The 19630-nt window shown below is 41.2% G+C and overlaps 1 protein-coding gene across 2 annotated transcripts; it reads right to left on the minus strand.

The window, feature by feature from the left end:
• Positions 1 to 7083: 7083 nt before the first annotated feature.
• flad1 (flavin adenine dinucleotide synthetase 1) lies at positions 7084 to 17889 on the minus strand. 2 transcript variants are annotated; one of them, XM_023408910.2, is made up of 11 exons: positions 17871 to 17889; positions 12638 to 12730; positions 12215 to 12383; positions 11366 to 11743; positions 10586 to 10699; positions 10223 to 10490; positions 9713 to 9860; positions 9242 to 9340; positions 8858 to 9047; positions 7619 to 7692; positions 7084 to 7498 (listed from the first exon to the last, which is right to left on the minus strand). In XM_023408910.2, the coding sequence occupies exons 2-11, from the start codon at positions 12643 to 12645 to the stop codon at positions 7363 to 7365; spliced, it is 1584 nt and encodes a 527-aa protein (XP_023264678.1). In that variant the 5' UTR covers positions 12646 to 12730; positions 17871 to 17889; the 3' UTR covers positions 7084 to 7362. The 2 variants fall into 2 exon arrangements, with proteins under 2 accessions (XP_023264678.1, XP_023264677.1); XM_023408909.2 differs by lacking the exon at positions 17871 to 17889 and adding an exon at positions 13929 to 14078.
• Between the last annotated feature and the right edge of the window lie 1741 nt (positions 17890 to 19630).

Here is a 19630-nt window from a genome sequence, read left to right on the forward strand (position 1 = left end):
ACACACACACACATGTACACATGGCTTTATTTGTGGAACACACACATCCAGTGTAAGACACAGGAGTATGGAGATAAGGAGACTACAGGGACTTGAGATGACCTTGTGGTGTAAGAGGCCATTGTAATGTGAGTAGCCTAGTGGAATATTGAGCTGAGTTTTTATCTATGTGCAGCCAAAGCCTGATAAGACTCAAGATACCCAATAGACTCCCAGTATTAATAGACCCTGAAGCATCATTGCCAATACATCGACCTTAAAGTAGCCACTGTATTTATTTTCACTAAACACAGGACTGAGGTTGAATACGGAGCGAGATGAGATGTTTTTGGGATTTTTCTTGTTTTAAATATAGAAGTGTACATCCAAATAAGCTGTAAATGCATTTCCATTTATATAGGCTGTAATGTAGAGCCTCTTGTGAAGCCAGAAAGGCAATTTCCTGGATAATAGGGCTAATGCTCCTATTTCATGGTTTATGATCTCTTCTGATGACATGTTCGTCACTGTTGAGGCATGTTGTTATGAACTGGCTTTGATTTTGACCTTCACATATACATTTCCAGAGCCCATGTTCTCATTCTTTTTCCATTGTGAATGATGAAGTGAGCATAGTGAAACCAGCGGGAGGACAGGGATACTTTTAGATTGGTGTAACAAGGGAAAAGGATGTTAAAAGCAGCAGCAGTCCACTCCCCTCTTGCGGGTGTTAAAACTGTACGGCTGTTTACTCCAGCAAGAGCATGCACAGACCAAAGCCTTTATGTAACAGTGTGATAGAGAGGTTTTTAACGTTTTTTTTTTTTTTTTTTTTTCTGCCTTTGATTCCTGACAGGAAATGCTCAAACGATTATACCAAAAAATTCTCATATTTTCAGACATTTTTCGTACTTGACAATGTTGATGTTTGCTACAATTCTACTGCGTGCTGATGTGGGCTACTAAAGCCGGAGCTGAACTCACCCTCAGAAATAAACGTCATAATTATGGACAGATGTTATCTAAGTTTAGAATATCATGAAAATCCCACGTCAAAGTTTCCTCTGAGGCTTTCTGGTACGACTGTGATCGTAAACAATTTCAGGCGCGACAAATTTAGTTTTTTAACTGTCTGACAAGGAAAAAAAATTCCATACAGCACATCCATACTGCAGATCTCTTCTCCACAAATTACACTGTAATTACACTGTATCAAATTTCAACACAGCAGGGTCTGTAGCCACTAGTTGGCCTATATTTAATTGCACCTCGGCTGAATATCTAAGGCTCGGATTGCTGGTGTTGATTACGTCTTCAGAAATACAAAACACTGGCTGTTAATGGAAACAAACGATGCTTATTTTCCTTTCAGTCTTACCATCATTTGTCTAAAAATTCGCCCCCATTTTGAATTAAGGACATGTTTCTTAAAGAGCACACTATTAGTCAGCATATAGTGACCCTTTTCATATTTGTAATTCAAATAATTATGTATTTCATTTGTCAACAGTGAATCATATCTGGTGTAGTTTTTCAAATCACTGCAGGTACCGTGGTTTCTTCTTTTGTTCAGAAGTGCGTAGACGTATCGGACACATGCTTCCTAGAATTTTGGAACAATGTTTTTCACAGTTAACCGTCTGTCACTATGCAATCAACGCCTCGATCAGTGGCCGCAGTCTAGTTGTGACTCCTGACCAGAGTGTATTTCACATGTTGCAGAACCAGGGTGAACTGAGGTGAGGTGAGAGACGGCACCCCTGCTGCAGGAAGCGTCCTTCACAATACTTTGGAGAATAAGATCATGAGGTCTCTGATAAAAAATGTGTTTCGAGGTTTTGAATTAATTGTTTAATTGTGTTTTGTTTTTGTTGTGATTATTGTCTAATTGAAGTCGCAGCATCCACTAAATATACGTTATATCCTCTGGGCAGTGAGGTGATGGAAGGCCAAGCTGGTTTTCTTTAGGCATCCTGTTGTTAGAAGCCTTCGTCAATATATCGAATGCAGCCAGCACTGGACCACTGTCATGAAACACTGTACCTTAAATTTGTTATTTTAGTCCAGCTTTAACTTGTTAAGATACTGTATTTATTTATGGAGCTGTTGAAGGGCTTCTTTACTACTATCAAAGTACTACTTTGAAAGTTTTCACTGAGATGGGTCTATAAATGTAATTGAAGCTCCACTGATCTTTCCAGCTCACTAATCTAATCTTTAGTTGTCATTTCTGCCCTTTACTGTCCACATCCGTCAACTTCATCAAACCTTTTTGCATCAGGAAATGGGGCTGAAATCCTGTGACCTCTCAATCTCACAGCTCTGGACGTAAAACATTGCATCTTCCAGCGAGGAGAGAGCAGAAGCTCTGTGAACAGGAAAAGTGTTTTGCTGTTGGGTGCAGATGTCTAGGCAGCATTAAGTGTTATTTACTCCTCTAGGTAACGTCTCAGCTCTTTCCGTGTTTTATTATATAGTTTTGAAAAAGAGCCCTGCACAAGATCAGGATCAAGGACTGTGGTAAAATCTCCACCAATCAGCATAATGTCACTTGACATCTCTTGCACATATTGCGTCTACTTTTTCAATACTTTATAATCAGATGCGGTTTCTATTTCCCAAGGTGAATATCTGACCCTTTACGCAGTGGAGGGTAAAAAAACGGACTTAAGATGCTAAATCTGTGAAGTGGGTTATAACAGTCAGACCCACTACTTTCAAAATTCCACCCGAGAATATCCTCCCTTATTATTCTGAGAGGTTTCACTTCGCTTGTGTTGCCAGTGACAAATTTAGGAGCATTTTCAATGGCCCTCAGAGCTGATCAATAGTAACACCACACTTTACCTCACATATATACAGACCTAAAACAGCTGGAGCCGCACAAACAAAATTATAGAAAGAAAATAATTTGAAACAGATAACACATCTGCATACTCTTCACTGCAGCTGTCACATCACAACGCACTCAGCTCTGGAGAAGTCCGTTTTTTTCTGAATGATATTGATTTTTTTTATGAACCCTACACTTTATATAAGGTGATTTACTGCACTGTTTACAATGAGAGCTCCGTTAGAAGCATTAAAAATACATGGTTCCTCACCGGTTTTCATATGTTGCTTAATGTTTTTTTGTGTGTGAGGGGTGCAAAAGCCTCTGAGGATTTTCATTGAATAATTTTCTAGCCTTGATGAATTGGTGTGCTATTTAATTTCCAGGTTATGAATAATAGTCAGGGTTTTTATTTCCTCTTTGGGTGTAAAGTAGAGTATGTTTGTGCTAAATAAAGTCTAAACTAACCGGGTATGCTTATGTCATACTCTTTTCCACATCCTTTACATGTGTCAAGTATAGCCAATAACAGTGTAATTATTTCTGCGATATGCTCATGAAGCAGGCGCTTGCAACGTGTCACACAAATGGTGATAAACACGGATGGACCCACTTAAACACACACATTAGCTGTTTTGATGTTTAGCTCAAGAGAGCGCTTGTCAACAGATATATCAGTTAATATGCCAACCTTTTCAGACAGTATGATGGCTTAACATCACACTTTCTCATTCATAACCATTCATTTCAAAATTTCTGACACTCTGAAAAAACATTTCAAGCGCTATGTTTTGATACTGAAGAGATGAACAAGATGTCATCTGAAGGAGGTAAACAGAGATAGATACCATTTCCGTGCCTGAATTTGAATATTTAACATTGATTTGTGCAGAAAATTGGTCTCTGGAAAGTCATGGAAGGACTTTCTGAATGTTTAAAATCCATCCTTAATCTATAAAAACAGGAATCAGTTGCTCTGACTGGGCCTTTCTAGTGTTAAACATCTCTCATCTTTCTAACACCCTGCACCATGTTTAAGTTATGGCTGTTGAGTGCAAATGAGCTCCAGTTGAGTTGAGCTGAGCTGAATTTTTCTCATCAGTTTTCAGGATGCTGGTTGAAGCTTCACAGACCCCAGCCCTTTACGTTAAAGCGAGCCCGCTGTGTGAAAGGCATTTTTTGAATGCATCCCATGTGTGCGGCTACGGGCAGGGGGTCTTGGTTCTGTGTACCGGACTGCGAGCTGTGACAAACTTAGGATTATTAGACTGGCTTTTATTTGAACACACCAAAACCAGACACAAACGAGCTAAGTCAGTCACACTTCACATGGCAGCAAGCAAAGGAGCCTCCTTCTTCATTCCTCCCTCCCATTCCTTTCTTTCTCTCTTACTTTCATCCACGTTTAATGTGTGACACTTTGATACCGAACATCCTATTTTCCGTGTTCTGGTCGGTTGGCTTTACATGCAGATGGGTTGGTAATTTGCATAGACTCAAGGGTCTCCCTTCTCTCCTGATGCTTTCTGACAATGGAGTGTCTATTCATCCTCTGTGTTAAGCATCCCTCCTAGGACATCGCCTGAATTGCTGTCTCATGCTGCTTCAAGTCTCGTTTTACACTGCAGGAACTGCTGAGGAATTGGATTAGGAACATATTCCTTTAGAGAAAAGCATCACAGTCACCGAGGCAGGCTCACATCTATGAGCATCTGAAATGGATAGTTCACTCCGATATCAAAGCTTGTCACATGTTTTTGTACAAAGTCACGCCAAGTGTGATCTTAAGTCATGCTGAGTCCATATCACACACTCCGTTAGCTCTGTGGATTCGGGTATAACTCTGTCCCACCTGGGAGATTTGGACAGAAACGCTGGAGTGTATTGAGAGTGCAGCAAGGAATTATGGGCCTAATGCACAGGGAGTAACTCTGATCACCCGACTTGTTCTTATCCTCACATCACCTTAAGTGGTTGCTCTGATCTTACTTCCACCAGCCGAACCAAAATCTGTCTTTGGAGAACCAATTAAGTTTAAATATGCACAGGAGGGGGAGAAAAATAGCCACTTTTTATTCCTGCTTGTTCCACTTTGTCTCAGATGACACAGAAGTTGCTGTATCAGAATTTCAAGAATGTTTTGTTTGCAGTTTTGTAGATTTAACAACAAACCAAGTTTCAAAAGCAGAGCAGTATGAAATAAAAAAAAAAAAAAAAACCCTAACATATTCATAAATATGCAGCTGAAGACCACACACAGAGAAAAGTATTTTAGTCCAGACAATTCTAGACCCCTGGAAGTCAGTACCCATATCCTCCCACTATGTCACCGCGGTTGTTTTTCTGACTCAGTCCTTCAGGTTAAATTCAAAACTCAAGAATTCATAAGAAAAACGGAACAAAAATATAGTAATAGCACAGAGGAAAGACAGTGAGGAAGTGGGGTCTAGGAAGTGGCATGACGACTACAGTGGATACAATGGTGAAGCCAAAACAGGCACGAAGGATGAAACAGGTAAGAGAGAATGATGGAGTGACAACTGAAAGAGGATGAAGATGAAACATGGAAGACAATGGGACCAAAGGACAGAAGTAATAAACTGCAGACAGATATCATACAAATGTCCAAACTAATTTAGTGTTCCTGGTATCCTTGTAGTACAGGGTTAAAATACTGCAGGCATATAAAATAATATAGAATAAGGAAAATGTAGTTAAAGTATGAAAAATAAAAGTACTGATTATACAGAAACATAATCCTTGTCACTGATATATTATTATGTTGGCAATACTGTATTGTAATACTCCAAGGCATCCAAGTAATACATCCAGAGAGTTTAGCCCCTTGATTCCCACCTAAGGGTCGGCCCTGAGGGACTCTGATATGATTAATAGAGTTGGATACAAGAAAAAAGAAAGTTCTGCTTCATTTTTCTCTATCGTTTATTTTTCATAAAACATTGGCTACTTTTACCTCTTAGGGCCTAAATGATTTAAAGAAACCATTAGAGAAGTTTAAGGGGGAAAATCTATCTTTGATGAAAGTGCGAACAATCCATTGACACCTGAAACGTGCATTGTATTTTGTTTTATCATAGGATTTTAATATAAAATCTTAAACTGAAAAGCAACCCATGACTATAGCTGTCTGATAAACAGACTAAAAAGTAAAACGTCTCTCTCTGAAATAGAAGTAAATAGAAATACTCCAGTAAAGTACAAGTATGTGGAGTACTTGAGTAAATGTAGCCTACTTTTCACAACTGAGTTAGTGATTCACTCTTATTCACCAAGTTGCCTGCAAGTAGCACAAGGTTTGAGCAACGTCATTGTAAAAAATACATTGTAAGAATATAGTAATATCATTTTCTTGCACACAAATATCATCATTCCAGACAATGTCCCGGCGTGTTTATCGCAGCAGTAAAACACACACACCATTACATTTCTGCTGTGATTATAAAGCCTCTGTTCATTGCCTCTTTTATTACTGTTATTATTAATAAATCAAGCAAGCCGTGAAGCCCGGACAGATAAGTTAAGGGGTATGAGGGGCCGGGCTGGAGGTGGTAATTGCTGGTGTAACAGTGTGTGCAGCCCCGCGGTGGCCTCGTAAGCGACCCGCTTTATTAGATCGGCCGGTATCGATCCTCGCTGCGCGGCGTTGACTAATCTACAGGCGAGGAGGAGAGAGAGAGAGAGAGAGAGAGAGAGAGAGAGAGAGAGAGAGAGGTGGAGGGGGAGAGAGAGAGAGAGGGGTGGGGGTGGGGGGATCGATGAGCCTGGATTCAATCATGTCTGGAAACAGAGAAGGTAATTTATTGTAATCACTGGTGCTAAATGGAAAACGTGAGAACAACGCGCCCGTGAGGTGCGCAAAGAGAACTACATCAAAGTGGAGGTTTTTCCAGTGAAGGCTGGCTACAGGGATGCTCAGTTTAACACACTGCAGTCTGCAATTATGGATATTCAGTGTGAGCCACAGATGAATCAATAAGAGCCTGCTGGTTGACCTTCAATAGTCTGTCCATGCTACTGCACACCAAGTTTCTAAAACCTGATTTTCTCACCTTGACAGAAAACCTTTTCATATTATTTACTAATACATTTTGATAGAGGCTGTCTTTCTGGGCAGATTGGTCTTATTGGATTTAGAAATAAGACAAATGGATTCATGAATGAGATAAATCAAGGGCCATATTGAAAGCCCTGCAGGCTGCTGTTAGTATGTGAGACTCCTCTGAAAATAGAAACATGACAACAGAAAAAGATGACACAGACTGATGTTTTATTCAACAGCACAGAGAGCCACTATTTTATAGACTCACAAGTATACACAAGTAACAAAGATACACACACACACACACACACACACACACACACACACACACACACACACACACACACACACACACACAACCAGACTTCCTTCACAATCTCATTCTGCAGTCGGATGCGTTGAGTCTTTTCTTCACAAGGACAATAGTGTGAGTGGTGATCTGAAAATCTGGCTCCATCAGCAACAGGTGACAGGGAGAAGTGAGGCTACATCAGGCACGGGAGTTTCGCTCCTCTTCTTCATTCTCCAGGAGGTAGGCTGGCTTGTACCGTGTCACCCCTCTCCCATCCACCATCTGGAGGGACGTGTTTCGACAGGTGTTGTCCATGCTGCCCAGTGAAGTGTACCTGCAGGTCGACACAGGAGTTTAAGACCAGGAATTGTGCGCTGCGGCTGTGATGTCGTTCAACCCCAAAATGAAAGGAGGATACAGAAAATGTACAAAGAGGGGGTGGATTTGTTCTTACCCTTTATCGTAGAGAATGCAGTAGGGCACATATAGCGTCCTCAAGAACGACCAGATGTCATGATACGTCCAGTCCTGTAGATTGTTGGAAGACAGTAAATTCAATTGTGACTGACTCGTCCTCCGCTGAATTCCCATGAGATTCACTCATGCATATCCACGAACTGCCATTCTAAAATGATTTTCCCTTTTCTGAACACATTCTTAAAACTCAAATGCAGCAAGTGACATTGCATTCACTTCAGACTAAGCAGATGGAAGAGCAACAACATTAGAGGTTGCAACCAACAAAAATGCAATCCAACAGCAACTACGAATGTGTGGAGCTTACTGTATGTACATATGTATAATTACTGTAAGGCTGCTGAATTGCATTAAATGGCACTAACACTGCTAACACTAGCACGTTTTCATTTCAAAAGAAAAACGATCTCCGTCCATACGATCGCACCTGAAAACACATACATACATGACCGTTAACATACACTGGGCATGCGCGAGCTGGTGCACACAGGAAACAGACTGTCTTCTCTGCAGTTGGTTAGTTGCAGAAAATACTATGAACAAGGAACAGTGAAGGCAGTTGTAGCGTACAGCTGCTAAGACAGCGAGGTCAGTAACGCTTTTATTTAGTTATCCACGTTGCTTTCACCACTGGTAGTCGAGGCTGATAAGACCAAAGCAGGGAGCGACCACGGGTGTCTATGTCATTGTTTCCAAAGGTCTCAGCCCGTCCACACTGCAATACAACCCCAGAGTTTTCAAACCAAAACGGGGCCAGCCATGTTTCCAAAAGTCTCTGTTTCAGGTGCTCGAAAACTCTGGAGTAGTGTGGACACCAGGCGAAAACATAGCGAGAGTGATACTCTTTAAAACTAAAAACGTAGTAGTGTGGATGAAATTGCCTGGTTAGAGCAGTGAAAATACATTTGTATTACCTGTCGAAAAGCTGCAGCAACATATACATGTAGCTTTAAATAAAGTGGGGTAACTGAATTTTTTTTTTTTTAATAATAAATGTCTGCAGCTGCTCTTAAGATAAAAAAGGTCAGGTGGGTGAAGTAAACCTGAATTTCCAACTTTTACAACAATTTCAAATATCACTCGTCTTTTGGCTACATGTATGTTTCACTTAAAAGACTTAGTTATGTTGATTTTGAGGTGTTTTTGTAGAGACAATGAGACCATATAACAGTGTAACAGTGTCTCTGTTATTTGGGTGCGTTTGTGTGAGTCTCACTAGTAACGGGTTGACTCTCATGTAGTCTGGCCAGCCGGGGTCGGTGGGACACATGGATGTGAGTGTGTGTGAGTAGGGGTCACTCCTCCTGGTCCCCATCAGGACGGCTCTCAGCTCCGGCCTCCGCTCCTGCACCTCGCTCAGCGCCTGCCGAATACTGCCCTCCACAGAGAAGAGATCCAGGTCGTACCTGTGGGAGAAAGATCGCCAAAAAATGAGCTGAGGTGTTGCAACATGGAGAAGATTAGAGACCTTAAAACCAGAAAACCTTAATACACAACCACTTGAACTGGTAACACCTAGTAAAAAGATAAAAACTCATCAAATAAATATGCAAAAAAACAGTGGAAATCCACTGAAATGTGTTTTTATTATTATAGTCACCTTTTAATTGTGTCCTGGAGGAATCTCTCCATTTCTGGGAATGGAGAGACGATACGAATATACAGAGCTTTCACCTTGTCTTTACCGTCTGGATACCGTCTGAGAGGGGCAGAGAGAGGAAATGGGACATTAAAATAAGATAAATAACAGCAGGACAGAAAAAGATTAGATAAGTGTCCATTCTCCTTATCATTACCTCCAACTATCTGTCCATCACAGGTCAAGAAAAGTCAAATAAGTAGTCTGTCTTGTCCAACATTTTTCTCAGTCTAGTTGCTGCTCTCGACCTCATTTTCTTCTTCACTTACTTCTTACTGTAACATCCCACTGTGCAAAAGTGCTATCGTTATGTTTTTAATTTGAATCTCCCTTTCATCTCTTCTCTCTCAGGTCATTTGCTTTGTCCTGATTAAATCACTCCTGCCCCTAAATGTTCTAATTGTCTCATCAGGTCTTCTCCCCTCCTGTTACCGTTTCAGTGCAGCATAGTAGAGATGGAGCAGCGCCGTGCAGTCTTTGCCTCCGTTGAAGCCGACACAGACTTCCCCTGTTGAATACTGATCCAGTGCAGCCTCTATCGTTTTCAGAGCAGACATAACTTTCTCACCTAACGGCGTACCTGTGGGAAATGAAATCCACAGCAAGAGGGTGTTTTACAGGGAGGGTAGTCAAATTTTGTTAAGTGTAATATCACTGATCCCTCATTTCTATGTCAAATTTATAGTAAAAATATCTGCATGTCCTTTGTCTTATCTTAGTTACTGATGCATGATTCTATTCTCTGTTCAGTCTCATACCAGTTATATTCGTTTTTATAATCCACATGATTTTACTGCTATAATCACTTTAATCTCTTTGCTTCATTTATTAGTCCCAACACCTGTGTAAAGTGAAGGAGTTCTCTTCAATATTCCCCTCATATAAGTTAACACAGTTTAACTATCCTCTCCCACCACCCTCTGCACCCCGTCTCCCCCTCACCGTTGTTGGCCAGTGTGTACACCTCAGCAGTGGCGATGGACACCGGGTCAGTGACTAAGGGCACCACGCTGCCCTTGGGCAGTTCATCTAACAGCTGCGCCCGGGATTTGTCCGCCTCTTCCTGGCTGTCTGAGTCCAGGACCAGCCTGACTCGGTGATAGTTACTCAGCCAGTCGGGGTAGGAGCCTAGAGCCACCTTCTTACCCCAACCAGCCTGCAGTTTGGTCAGCACAGGGGCGATCTCTGCTTCATCTGCATCCACAAACACCTAAAACAATGATGTTTGGTGAGTTTCCTTGTACTATGAAAACACAGTATTCTGATGGATTATTTTGTAAATGATAGGGTTGGTCTAGATGTTACCTCACGAGTGTGAAAAGTGGTCCCTGAACTAGCAAAGAGATGCTCCAGCCCAGTGAAGGCCCTTTCCATCAGAGACGGGATCCCAGGAAAGATGTACACATTATGCACACTGACCTGAGAACAGGGGGTGGACACAACATATACAGTAAGAATATATGGGCCAGATGGTGTGAATCATATGCTCTGAGTGTGTTAGGGTACAGTCAGTGTTGTGTTCAGTATAACCAACCGTATGAATAAATGTAGCTGATGCACACATATGTGTAACTACTTCATTTAATTAATGGTCTAAATGATACATTTAAATCCATGAACGTTTGTATGACTTCATTAAGGTAAACTATCAGCGTGTCAAGTTTGAATTTCAGCAAACTGCAACACAAATGCTTGTATGCCTTTCACTCCTACTTTCTGTAAAAGTTCAATGAAATTGCTTTGCTCCATATGTGAAGCTGTTTTTCTCTCCCGCAGTGTCTGGTTAGTAGTTAATGCAGCAATCTGTTTTATAACCCATAAACAGGATAGAACAGACAGAATATTATTGGATTTTGGGATTTTGAGTTAACACCCTCCTGAAAGTTGTGTCAGCTGAACAATTTTGTTGAAGCCAAAAAATTTATGGAAAAGGTGAACACACAGTCAGTAGGTGGATGGCACTGACCTGTCATGCCTTGAGTATATTTGATCTAGTTTGTTTTTTTACATCAACATGAATCATAGCATTTAACAAATGCAGTTTGATGAAATAAGCTCATCCCGCTCTGTCCTGCACAGACTCACCAGTGGATAGCGGAGCAGTTGTCCAGTCTGAGGGTCGGTTCCATAGTTAAGTTTGGCTGAGCGAGGAACCATGGCCAGCTTCAAAGCAGCACTGTTTTTGTCCACCACCCCAAAGAATTCTTTAACAAGCTGGGCAAGCTCAGGGTGGGGATATAACTCCTCTTGGAACGCCATGGCAATGCTCTCAAAGGTGACGTCATCATGGGTGGGGCCTATGCCTCCCGAGGTGATGAGGTGCGTGTACTGAGGCGAAAGGAGGGCCACCTCTTTGGCAATGACCTCCTGTGTATCTGGTACAACTGTAATGCGCTGCACAGACACTCCAAGCTTCCTTAGTGCTCGTGTCAGAAAGGCACTGTTGGTGTCCACTGTGTGACCCTGGGAGACGACGGACGATAAAAGACACTTGGTTAGTTTCAATCCAGTGTTGCCACCCTCATTTGAGCATCACATTCAGGGACTTAACCATGACTTCAAAGTCTTTCTTGACATGACATTGGACAAAATCAAAGGCTTCATGTTTAAATCATGATCATGTCAAGTCAAGAAATAATGGTGAACTTGTCATAATAAAACTCAGCACTGCGGCCGCATCAAATAACCATCACAGGGTTTTCCTCAGGATATGAAGTGTGGATCCTGGGCTCCATAGTGGTCCAGAGAGCTGAGGCCTACTGATGAATTAGGGTGTCATGCTAGGATGCGTGTTTTAATACTTTCAAGTGTACAGATTTATTTGGATTTTCTCAAATCCACAAACTTTCAAGGATTCTCAGTGGGTTACTATCAATCACACAAATACAGCTTAAAAGTCATAAAAACCACAAGCAACTATCAACGCTAAATCACCTTAAGTATCTCATCTCCAATGATAAGAATTGCTGCAGTGGGAGCATCCCCATTGGCTGCAGAGGACGGACTGGATTCCTGGTGGTTTGTGGACATTGTTGCTTTGCTGAGTTGAGCCGCCAGTCTCCTCACACGCACCACTGCTCTACTCAGCTTGGGAAGAGCAAAGCTGGGAGACAGAGCAAAAATGTTTAAGAAACTCTTTATTAAACATTTACACTCTTGCATATAGTTTCTGTTGTCAAATGTAAAGTTGGGTGTCTGTGCAAGTTGCACAAGTTTGTAAAAAAAAAAAATCAACAGTCAGTAACAATTCATTTACAAATAAATGCAATGTATGTTAAATTGGTAATATATTGTACATTTTACTGTTAATGACACAATGTCCCTTTGAAGACAAGAAAAGATTGTGTCAAATCTTACATCAACATGAAGAAGACATATAAACTTTCCCAAAACGTTTCATTCCAGCTCAGGCCCTCTTCTCCTTCATAACTTGTCCATGTCAGGAAATATCTTGGAAGGGAGAGATGAAATTGAATAACAGAAAAAGAAAGACAAGGGGGAAAGACGGAGACACTGTGAGCAGTTTTGTGCATATCAGCAGCACAGAGTGTATCAACAAACAATGATTGTTACTTGGACAGGTCTTGGAGCTGAAGTTGAACAGTTGAGGGTGAAATAATAAATGATGAGTTGTATTTCAGATACTGCATTTGGATGTTTATGATGAATTTGTTTCTGGGAAAAATAATTTACTTCTGTTTAATGAGGTTGTTGGTGTTGGACTACAATTGCTACATATGCATGAATTACACTGATACACCTTCTTGATGGATAGCCAAACCCTAAGCTGGTGACCCTGCAAGTGTGGTCTGCCCATTAGCTTTCTGAAGCAGATGTGGAACACCCTATGTCTCTTCCAGTGTTTGAAGTGCAAGTAAATTACTGACAAGTTGACCCACATGATTTGTACTGCAAGTAGAAACTTAAGTGCACTGTTTAAAGTGGAAGCAGACATAACAATGTGCATTGCGCTAAAGTGTTGATAAGTAATGCTTGTACACGGTGAGAGGTGGGAAGAAAAATGTACAAGACTGAATAAAACTTGTTACAATATGATGAACTGAGAGGTGGTGGACAAAGAAAAGGAGCAAAGGTTTAATGGACAGCTGCCAGCTGAGTTCTGGTTGAGGTTGAGGTCAGGTACAGACGGTGTTAGTGCGGGTTAGGGTTCATCTACACATACTAATCTACTCCCAATTGGGGCAGATATAGCTGTCTTGTTGGTGTGTTAACATTATCCTTCAAAATGATGAAGTGACAGTTGCAGGTGCATGCTACTGTGCACTTTACTGCACATTTTAAATTGCGTAACACTGAAAACTTACGAAATGAAATGAAGCGCAAGGATATTCGTTTGCTTCATAAAACTAACCGACACAAATGAAAGTTGACTATAAATCGCACCGTCAAGTACTTCTATGACAAATCTTTGCTAGCCGTGACAAGTCTCCTTGCTAGGTTACTTAAGCCATTGTGGGTGACTCTGGCCACAAGCAAGCAGTATGTTAGCATGGAAGTACACTTACATAATACTTTAAAATCTGTCTAAAATACCGATTTATCTGGACTACCAAATGCTGCGGGGAAGTACATATTATAGTGATTTTATAATTACGAACCCAAACTCATCAAAAGCGAGGTAACTTACTCCTGAGCCGCATATGTCCTCGTTACGTATCATAACGTTCGTGACTGCATGTCACTCAAAAGACAAGTCGTGAGCTGTCCAATCAAAACAAGAAAGGCTTTCCCCGAGAAGTGCAACAGCCAATCAGGTTTGCGGAGGCGGGTCTTAACGGGAAGCTTTTTTTATATGAACGGAAGTGAAGGAAAAAAGGTCTGTGTTGTAAAGAAATACGGAATAGTATATGTAATTTGATGAAAAGTGTTCGCTACACGAATTGTGTCGATAACTCGTATGTCTACGAAGAGTCAGTCCGCAGCATCTACACTCAGATAGCATGATGCTAACAGATGCCAAGCAATGGCTTCTTCTTTAGCCTGAAAATAAACAGTAAAAAGCACTTGTCTGCCTCTGCTGGCTGGAGGAGCCAAGAGTACGCTACACATGTACTTCACGGACTCTAGAGACTCGAATCGATTTACTCCCCTGGCCTGTGGGTGGCGCATTTTGGCTCGTCTACTACCGAGAGTCTGGCGCTGCTCTGAAAATAGATGAAACTGAGACCTGGGTGAAAGGTGCATTGCTTGTTATCCACAGTATTGAATTGGTTTGAGAATGCATTGGTGGTATAAGCTACAATGCATGTATAGAATTAAATAATCAATTTGTTTGAAGTTATAAAGGTGGTATTATCATGCCAAGAAACTGTATTAATTCCTATTCACCTAGAGAGAACCTATCAGTCCCATCAAGCAATCATGTAATATATAGCTGTCAGAAAATTATGTATTAATGTAAAATTTCCATGATGTACTGCTGTTAGGTCAAATATAGAAGCCATTTTCTGTCAGGAAAAGAAAAAAACTGATGAAAAGTTAGGTAACATAAAGTTATATGATAAAACATGCTTATGGGAAATCAAAATGGTCTAATAATAATTCAGAATTAAGACAAAATTATAATGTAACTGATAACCAGTAGATAATGTCAAAATATGTATTATATATTAAATGATTTTGACTTAAAAAGTTAGAATTTTACAGAGTATTTCATAATTTTGACAAGTATGAGCAAGTATGTTTTCATCTCCCATGTTGTTGAGATTCGTTTATTTCATAAATACTGTATTTTGAAACACTAAAGCACAGGTGTCACTATTCACATTAACGATGGTGCTGTTCTATTCAAGTGTCCCAGCAACCCATGAATGTGTGTCAGTGAGCCAGCATGAACAATACCAGGACCCCGTAACTGGAGCAGGTAAAAGGAGTTAAGCCATCATCTATTCCATTACTTACACCTGTGCTTTTCCTACTGTGGCATGTCAAAATATCTTCTGTGAAAAAGAATTATTGTGTATATGTATATGAGTAGTTACACTGTAGTTGCTGGGGTTAAGTCGAGTATCCTGCTAAAGGGCTTGTTTGTTGTTGGTATATTTTTTGACTATGGCCTACAGAGTGAGGTTTGTCTCTTTCCACTACAAACTGTGACTGTAGTGGCTGTCACAAGCAAGACATATGATCTGAAACATAGAATTAACGACTATTAATATATATTCTGCATGCTTTGCAATCAACCCAACATTTTAAAATGTAAATTTGTACGGTAGTAACACATACATAATATATCAATATGTAATATTGCGGATAGCATATATCAATATTACAATGTAATATTGTGTGTACCAATATTTAAGGAATTATAGACGATAGACATACGTCATAGAAGGGATTTTTCTTACGGAAAAAAACAGGCATTTGTAAATTTGTAATCTTGCGGTAACAAAGAACAAAAACGAAATTTCACAGCACTTATTTAAAGTAAGTTGTGGTATGCCTTTTGCATGAGAACTGGGACATCTACTTTTGCGCAATCTGTACTGAATGGGCCAGGTGCAAAACAGGGCAAAACCACACACACACACACACACACACACACACACACACACACACACACACACACACACACACAGGATCCGCGGCCAGATGACGTTGCCATTTGTTCGCGGAAGTGGCTTCTGTCGTGACCGTGGAGGGGGGGAGGCAGGGGGAGGAGGAAGGAAAGGAAAGGGAGAGGAAAGAAGAAGTTAAGTTACAATTCGTATGAAGTTTATCAAAAGTGTAAGACGGATAAAAACCACCGACCATTCGTCCTGTTGGATGAAATTAAGCTTAAGTTTGTGCAGCAGCTGCTTGGCGGGCAGGAGGGACAACTCGAGGGAAAGAGAGGAAGTGAGCTGGTAAGTTGCTCGTTAAAGTTGACCACACTTTTTTGGGGCATGGTTTTGACTGTGCGTGCTGTGCGTCAATGTACCACAGTTTTTGTACGTATTAAAAAGTTTGACGAAACAGTTCACTTACTATATTTGTGGTGCCCTGAAGTAAGTATTGTTCTGCCCGTGTACAGCCGTATGTTTGTGCTACACTAAGACGACACGGTGTAGTGTAGCCTGTCGGGTTACTGTGAAATAGTTGCTCATGATCAGACTGGGCTGTGTGCACATATCAGACAAATGATGAACTTAGATCCGTCCTCGCGCTGTCAGACGGGGTTTTTTTTTTTTTTTTTTTTAGGTTTTGGTGTTTGGTGTGATAAGGAGTCAAGTTAGTGGCCCCAAGCTTATATCTCTTTCAGCAAATGTATAGAGAATAGGTCACTAAAAAGTGCCTTTTGGTTAACTATTAGACACAGCAATACTCTCAAATTGAGTCATGGCTGAAAGGATTAGTCAATTGATAGGCAGCTATTCTGAAAATCACTTAACTGCTTGAGTCATTTTCATACAAAAATGTCAATGTTAGCATCTTGGACTGTTGGTCAGAGAACTGAGACTTCAAAACTAAAGCTTATAAAGAAGGAGGGGGGGCATGGTAGTGTCAAGGTAAAGATGAATCTCTTCAGGTTATCGTAAATCATCAGTGAGATAAGCTATAGAGCCTGTGAGCTGTACACAATCACACAGTAAACCTACAGTTATGCTTCATTATATACTGTGTATCCATGGAGACCGATCAGCCAAACACACCTCAGATGTGTTGAAACAGGGTCACTGTGACAGAGTTAAAGTTCACCATGAACGAGTGAAGGACAGACAGACTATTATGGAAACAGACTCAAGGGTATGTGGGATGATTGAGGTGACTGAAAGCAGTGGGCTCAGTGCTTCTTATCAGGGTCAGCCACACCGCTCAGACCAGCAGCCCCTGACATGATAGTATATGGTGGAAGATATCTTCGCTAATGAAATGGAGGGGAAGAGAAGCTCCGATCAACAACTGATCCAAAATATAGTAGATTCGGACACGTCAGGAGCCAGACAAACAGGACACATGCACCTACAGGCACATACACACTTACACAAGCACAAAAAACAACACAAACGGAAGGACAGCCCGAGACACAATCTGTCAGTCAAAGTGGAGCATCTCGGCCATTCTATCACGGCATTGGCACAAACCAACATCCGCTTGATCAAAATTGGATCTGTCCAGTTCTACTCAAACCGTATCAGTCACCAGTAAAAGCCTTAGTCCTGATTGACAGCATAGCTTGACACTTACAGCTTCACTTTGACAGGTGTGTGCGCTTGTGCACATAGCCATACACTCACTCACAGACGTACACACAGCCACTCCAGAAATCAGGTTTGATTTTTGTAAGCAGTTAATGTTAGCGCTGATATTAGCCTTGAATTGGTCTTGTTATACTTGAAACTTTTGTAAGTTGTAAAACACAGTGGTGAGGTATTAGCTGCTGGAAACATGTTGAGACATTTGACAGGACATAGTGCAATTTTGTGTGCGTGTCTGTCCATGTGAGGATGTGTTTGCCTGTGTCTTTCCTGTTTGATGTGTTTACTGCATCTGTCTATCTGTCATTGTGGGGGTATGTTTGTTTTTGTCTGGTTTGCATATGTGTGTGTGTGTGTGTGTGTGTGTGTGTGTGTGTTTTCTGGAAACAAACCGAAGGAGTTGTTTTTCGAGGTCGTAGCATGTGGTTGTCCGTCTCTACCTCTACACAATGGGACTGAGGCTCAGCTGTGTTTCCTCCTGTGCTGCTCGGGCCGAGTGCAGCATGTTCAGTGCTCAGCACTCTACGTAAACCACAATTTGTCCCGTGTGATGTCAAAACTGTAAAGGTAAGCGTAGCTTGGGTGTAGTTTACAAAAAGTGGCACTGGTATAACTGTCAATGGTATATTTAGACTTTGTATTAGCTGGTCCTGCCTGTTACTTTGGCTTTGACACAGTGGCTGTATGAATCAGTTGTGCCATGTACTTTAAGATGAGAAATACCTTTGTGTCTTTATCATGGTCAATCTCTCTTCCTGCACAAAGCTGAGATTGCATTTTCAGAGCCTCACCTCTATTTGCAGTTTAGGGCTCCTCCAACCTTCTCTAGCGTAGGTAATGTGTTGGACATAAGACTGAACTCATTCATCTCCCATACAAGGTCACTTAAGGGTTAATATCAGGTCTGGAGCAGGCTAAATTCTCATTTCTTGGAGCTGTTATCACTGTTTTATCCTCTAGATCGTTCCCTGTACTGATTGCAGAAAATAATAAATCACCATTAAGATTATCATATATAAGTGAAAAGTTAATGTAAATACTAAAATACTATAAGCATACCAACTTTTGACATTTCACAGTTTTGACACTTGATAGAACAGACACATTTGAGTTGAGTGAAGAAGTAAAACTATTTATGGCAAATAAACAGTTATAGCAAGGGGGAAGTTGTATGTCAAGAGAGGCAGTGGGTGGCAGCAGGAAGGGAATGATGGAAGGAGATAGAGATGTGGGAGTGTGGTTAGAGGGGGTGGTAGAGGGGGGGCTGGCACAACCCAAAATAGCCAGCTCACATGTTTGCTGTGTGCGTGGTGAGCTATGAAACAAGCTGAAAGGCCTCCCACTGAATGCCTGGCTAATCTAATGTTCACTCCCACTCCTAATTTTTGAAAATTTGATTGTCATTTTGCTGTCTTCATACTGTACGTGTGTGTTTGCACGTCTCTTCCAATCAGAGCGGGTTGCCCTTGTAAGTTACGGTCCATCCCACTGTTCCCTCTGCACTCATCATCTTCATCATTGTCTTTCTCGTCTCCATAATGTGAACTGATGTTAGACAGCGTCTCCAGTAGGGAAAAGGTCAGACACTAGGCCCGTTTACTCATCTACACTCTTTTTTTTTTTTTTTTTTTTGTCTAGCGTATGTAAGGGGGTGAGTGAGGCGGGTCAAATCAGATTACACACACATACACAAACACACACACCCTCACAGATATACAGTATAAGAGCAGACAGCACATGTGGCCCTGCAGCGTGTGCATTAGATCCAGAGCTCTGTCTCGGCCCGTCTGACTGTTTCATCTAATAAATACTGACTAGCTGGAGCTTCCACAGAGAGTTATTCCATCTATTGCGTACACAGAAACAAAACACACACTTGCTAACTTGCGCTGGGCAAGCTGAGACACAAACATCCTACACATGCGGCCCTTTCAGTTAATTCCTTTCATTCCACAGAGTGTGTTTCAACATGCACACTGGATTATTGCCTTTTCTCTTATCAATCTTGTTCTTTCTTTCTCTCACTTTCCGTTACTTTCTCCCACTCAGTCTCGCTCCATCTCTGTTTTATGTCAATGTTGTGTCTCTGTGTGCTTGATCAACTGGGCCGTTTATATCAAGAAGGTCCCATGACCCTCTCCACAGCTGATCC

This window comes from Seriola lalandi, unplaced genomic scaffold, assembly GCF_002814215.2.
Source record: "Seriola lalandi dorsalis isolate HSWRI2012SDOR001 ecotype SW California unplaced genomic scaffold, Sedor1 jcf7180002054376, whole genome shotgun sequence".
NCBI classification, from domain to species: domain Eukaryota; kingdom Metazoa; phylum Chordata; class Actinopteri; order Carangiformes; family Carangidae; genus Seriola; species Seriola lalandi.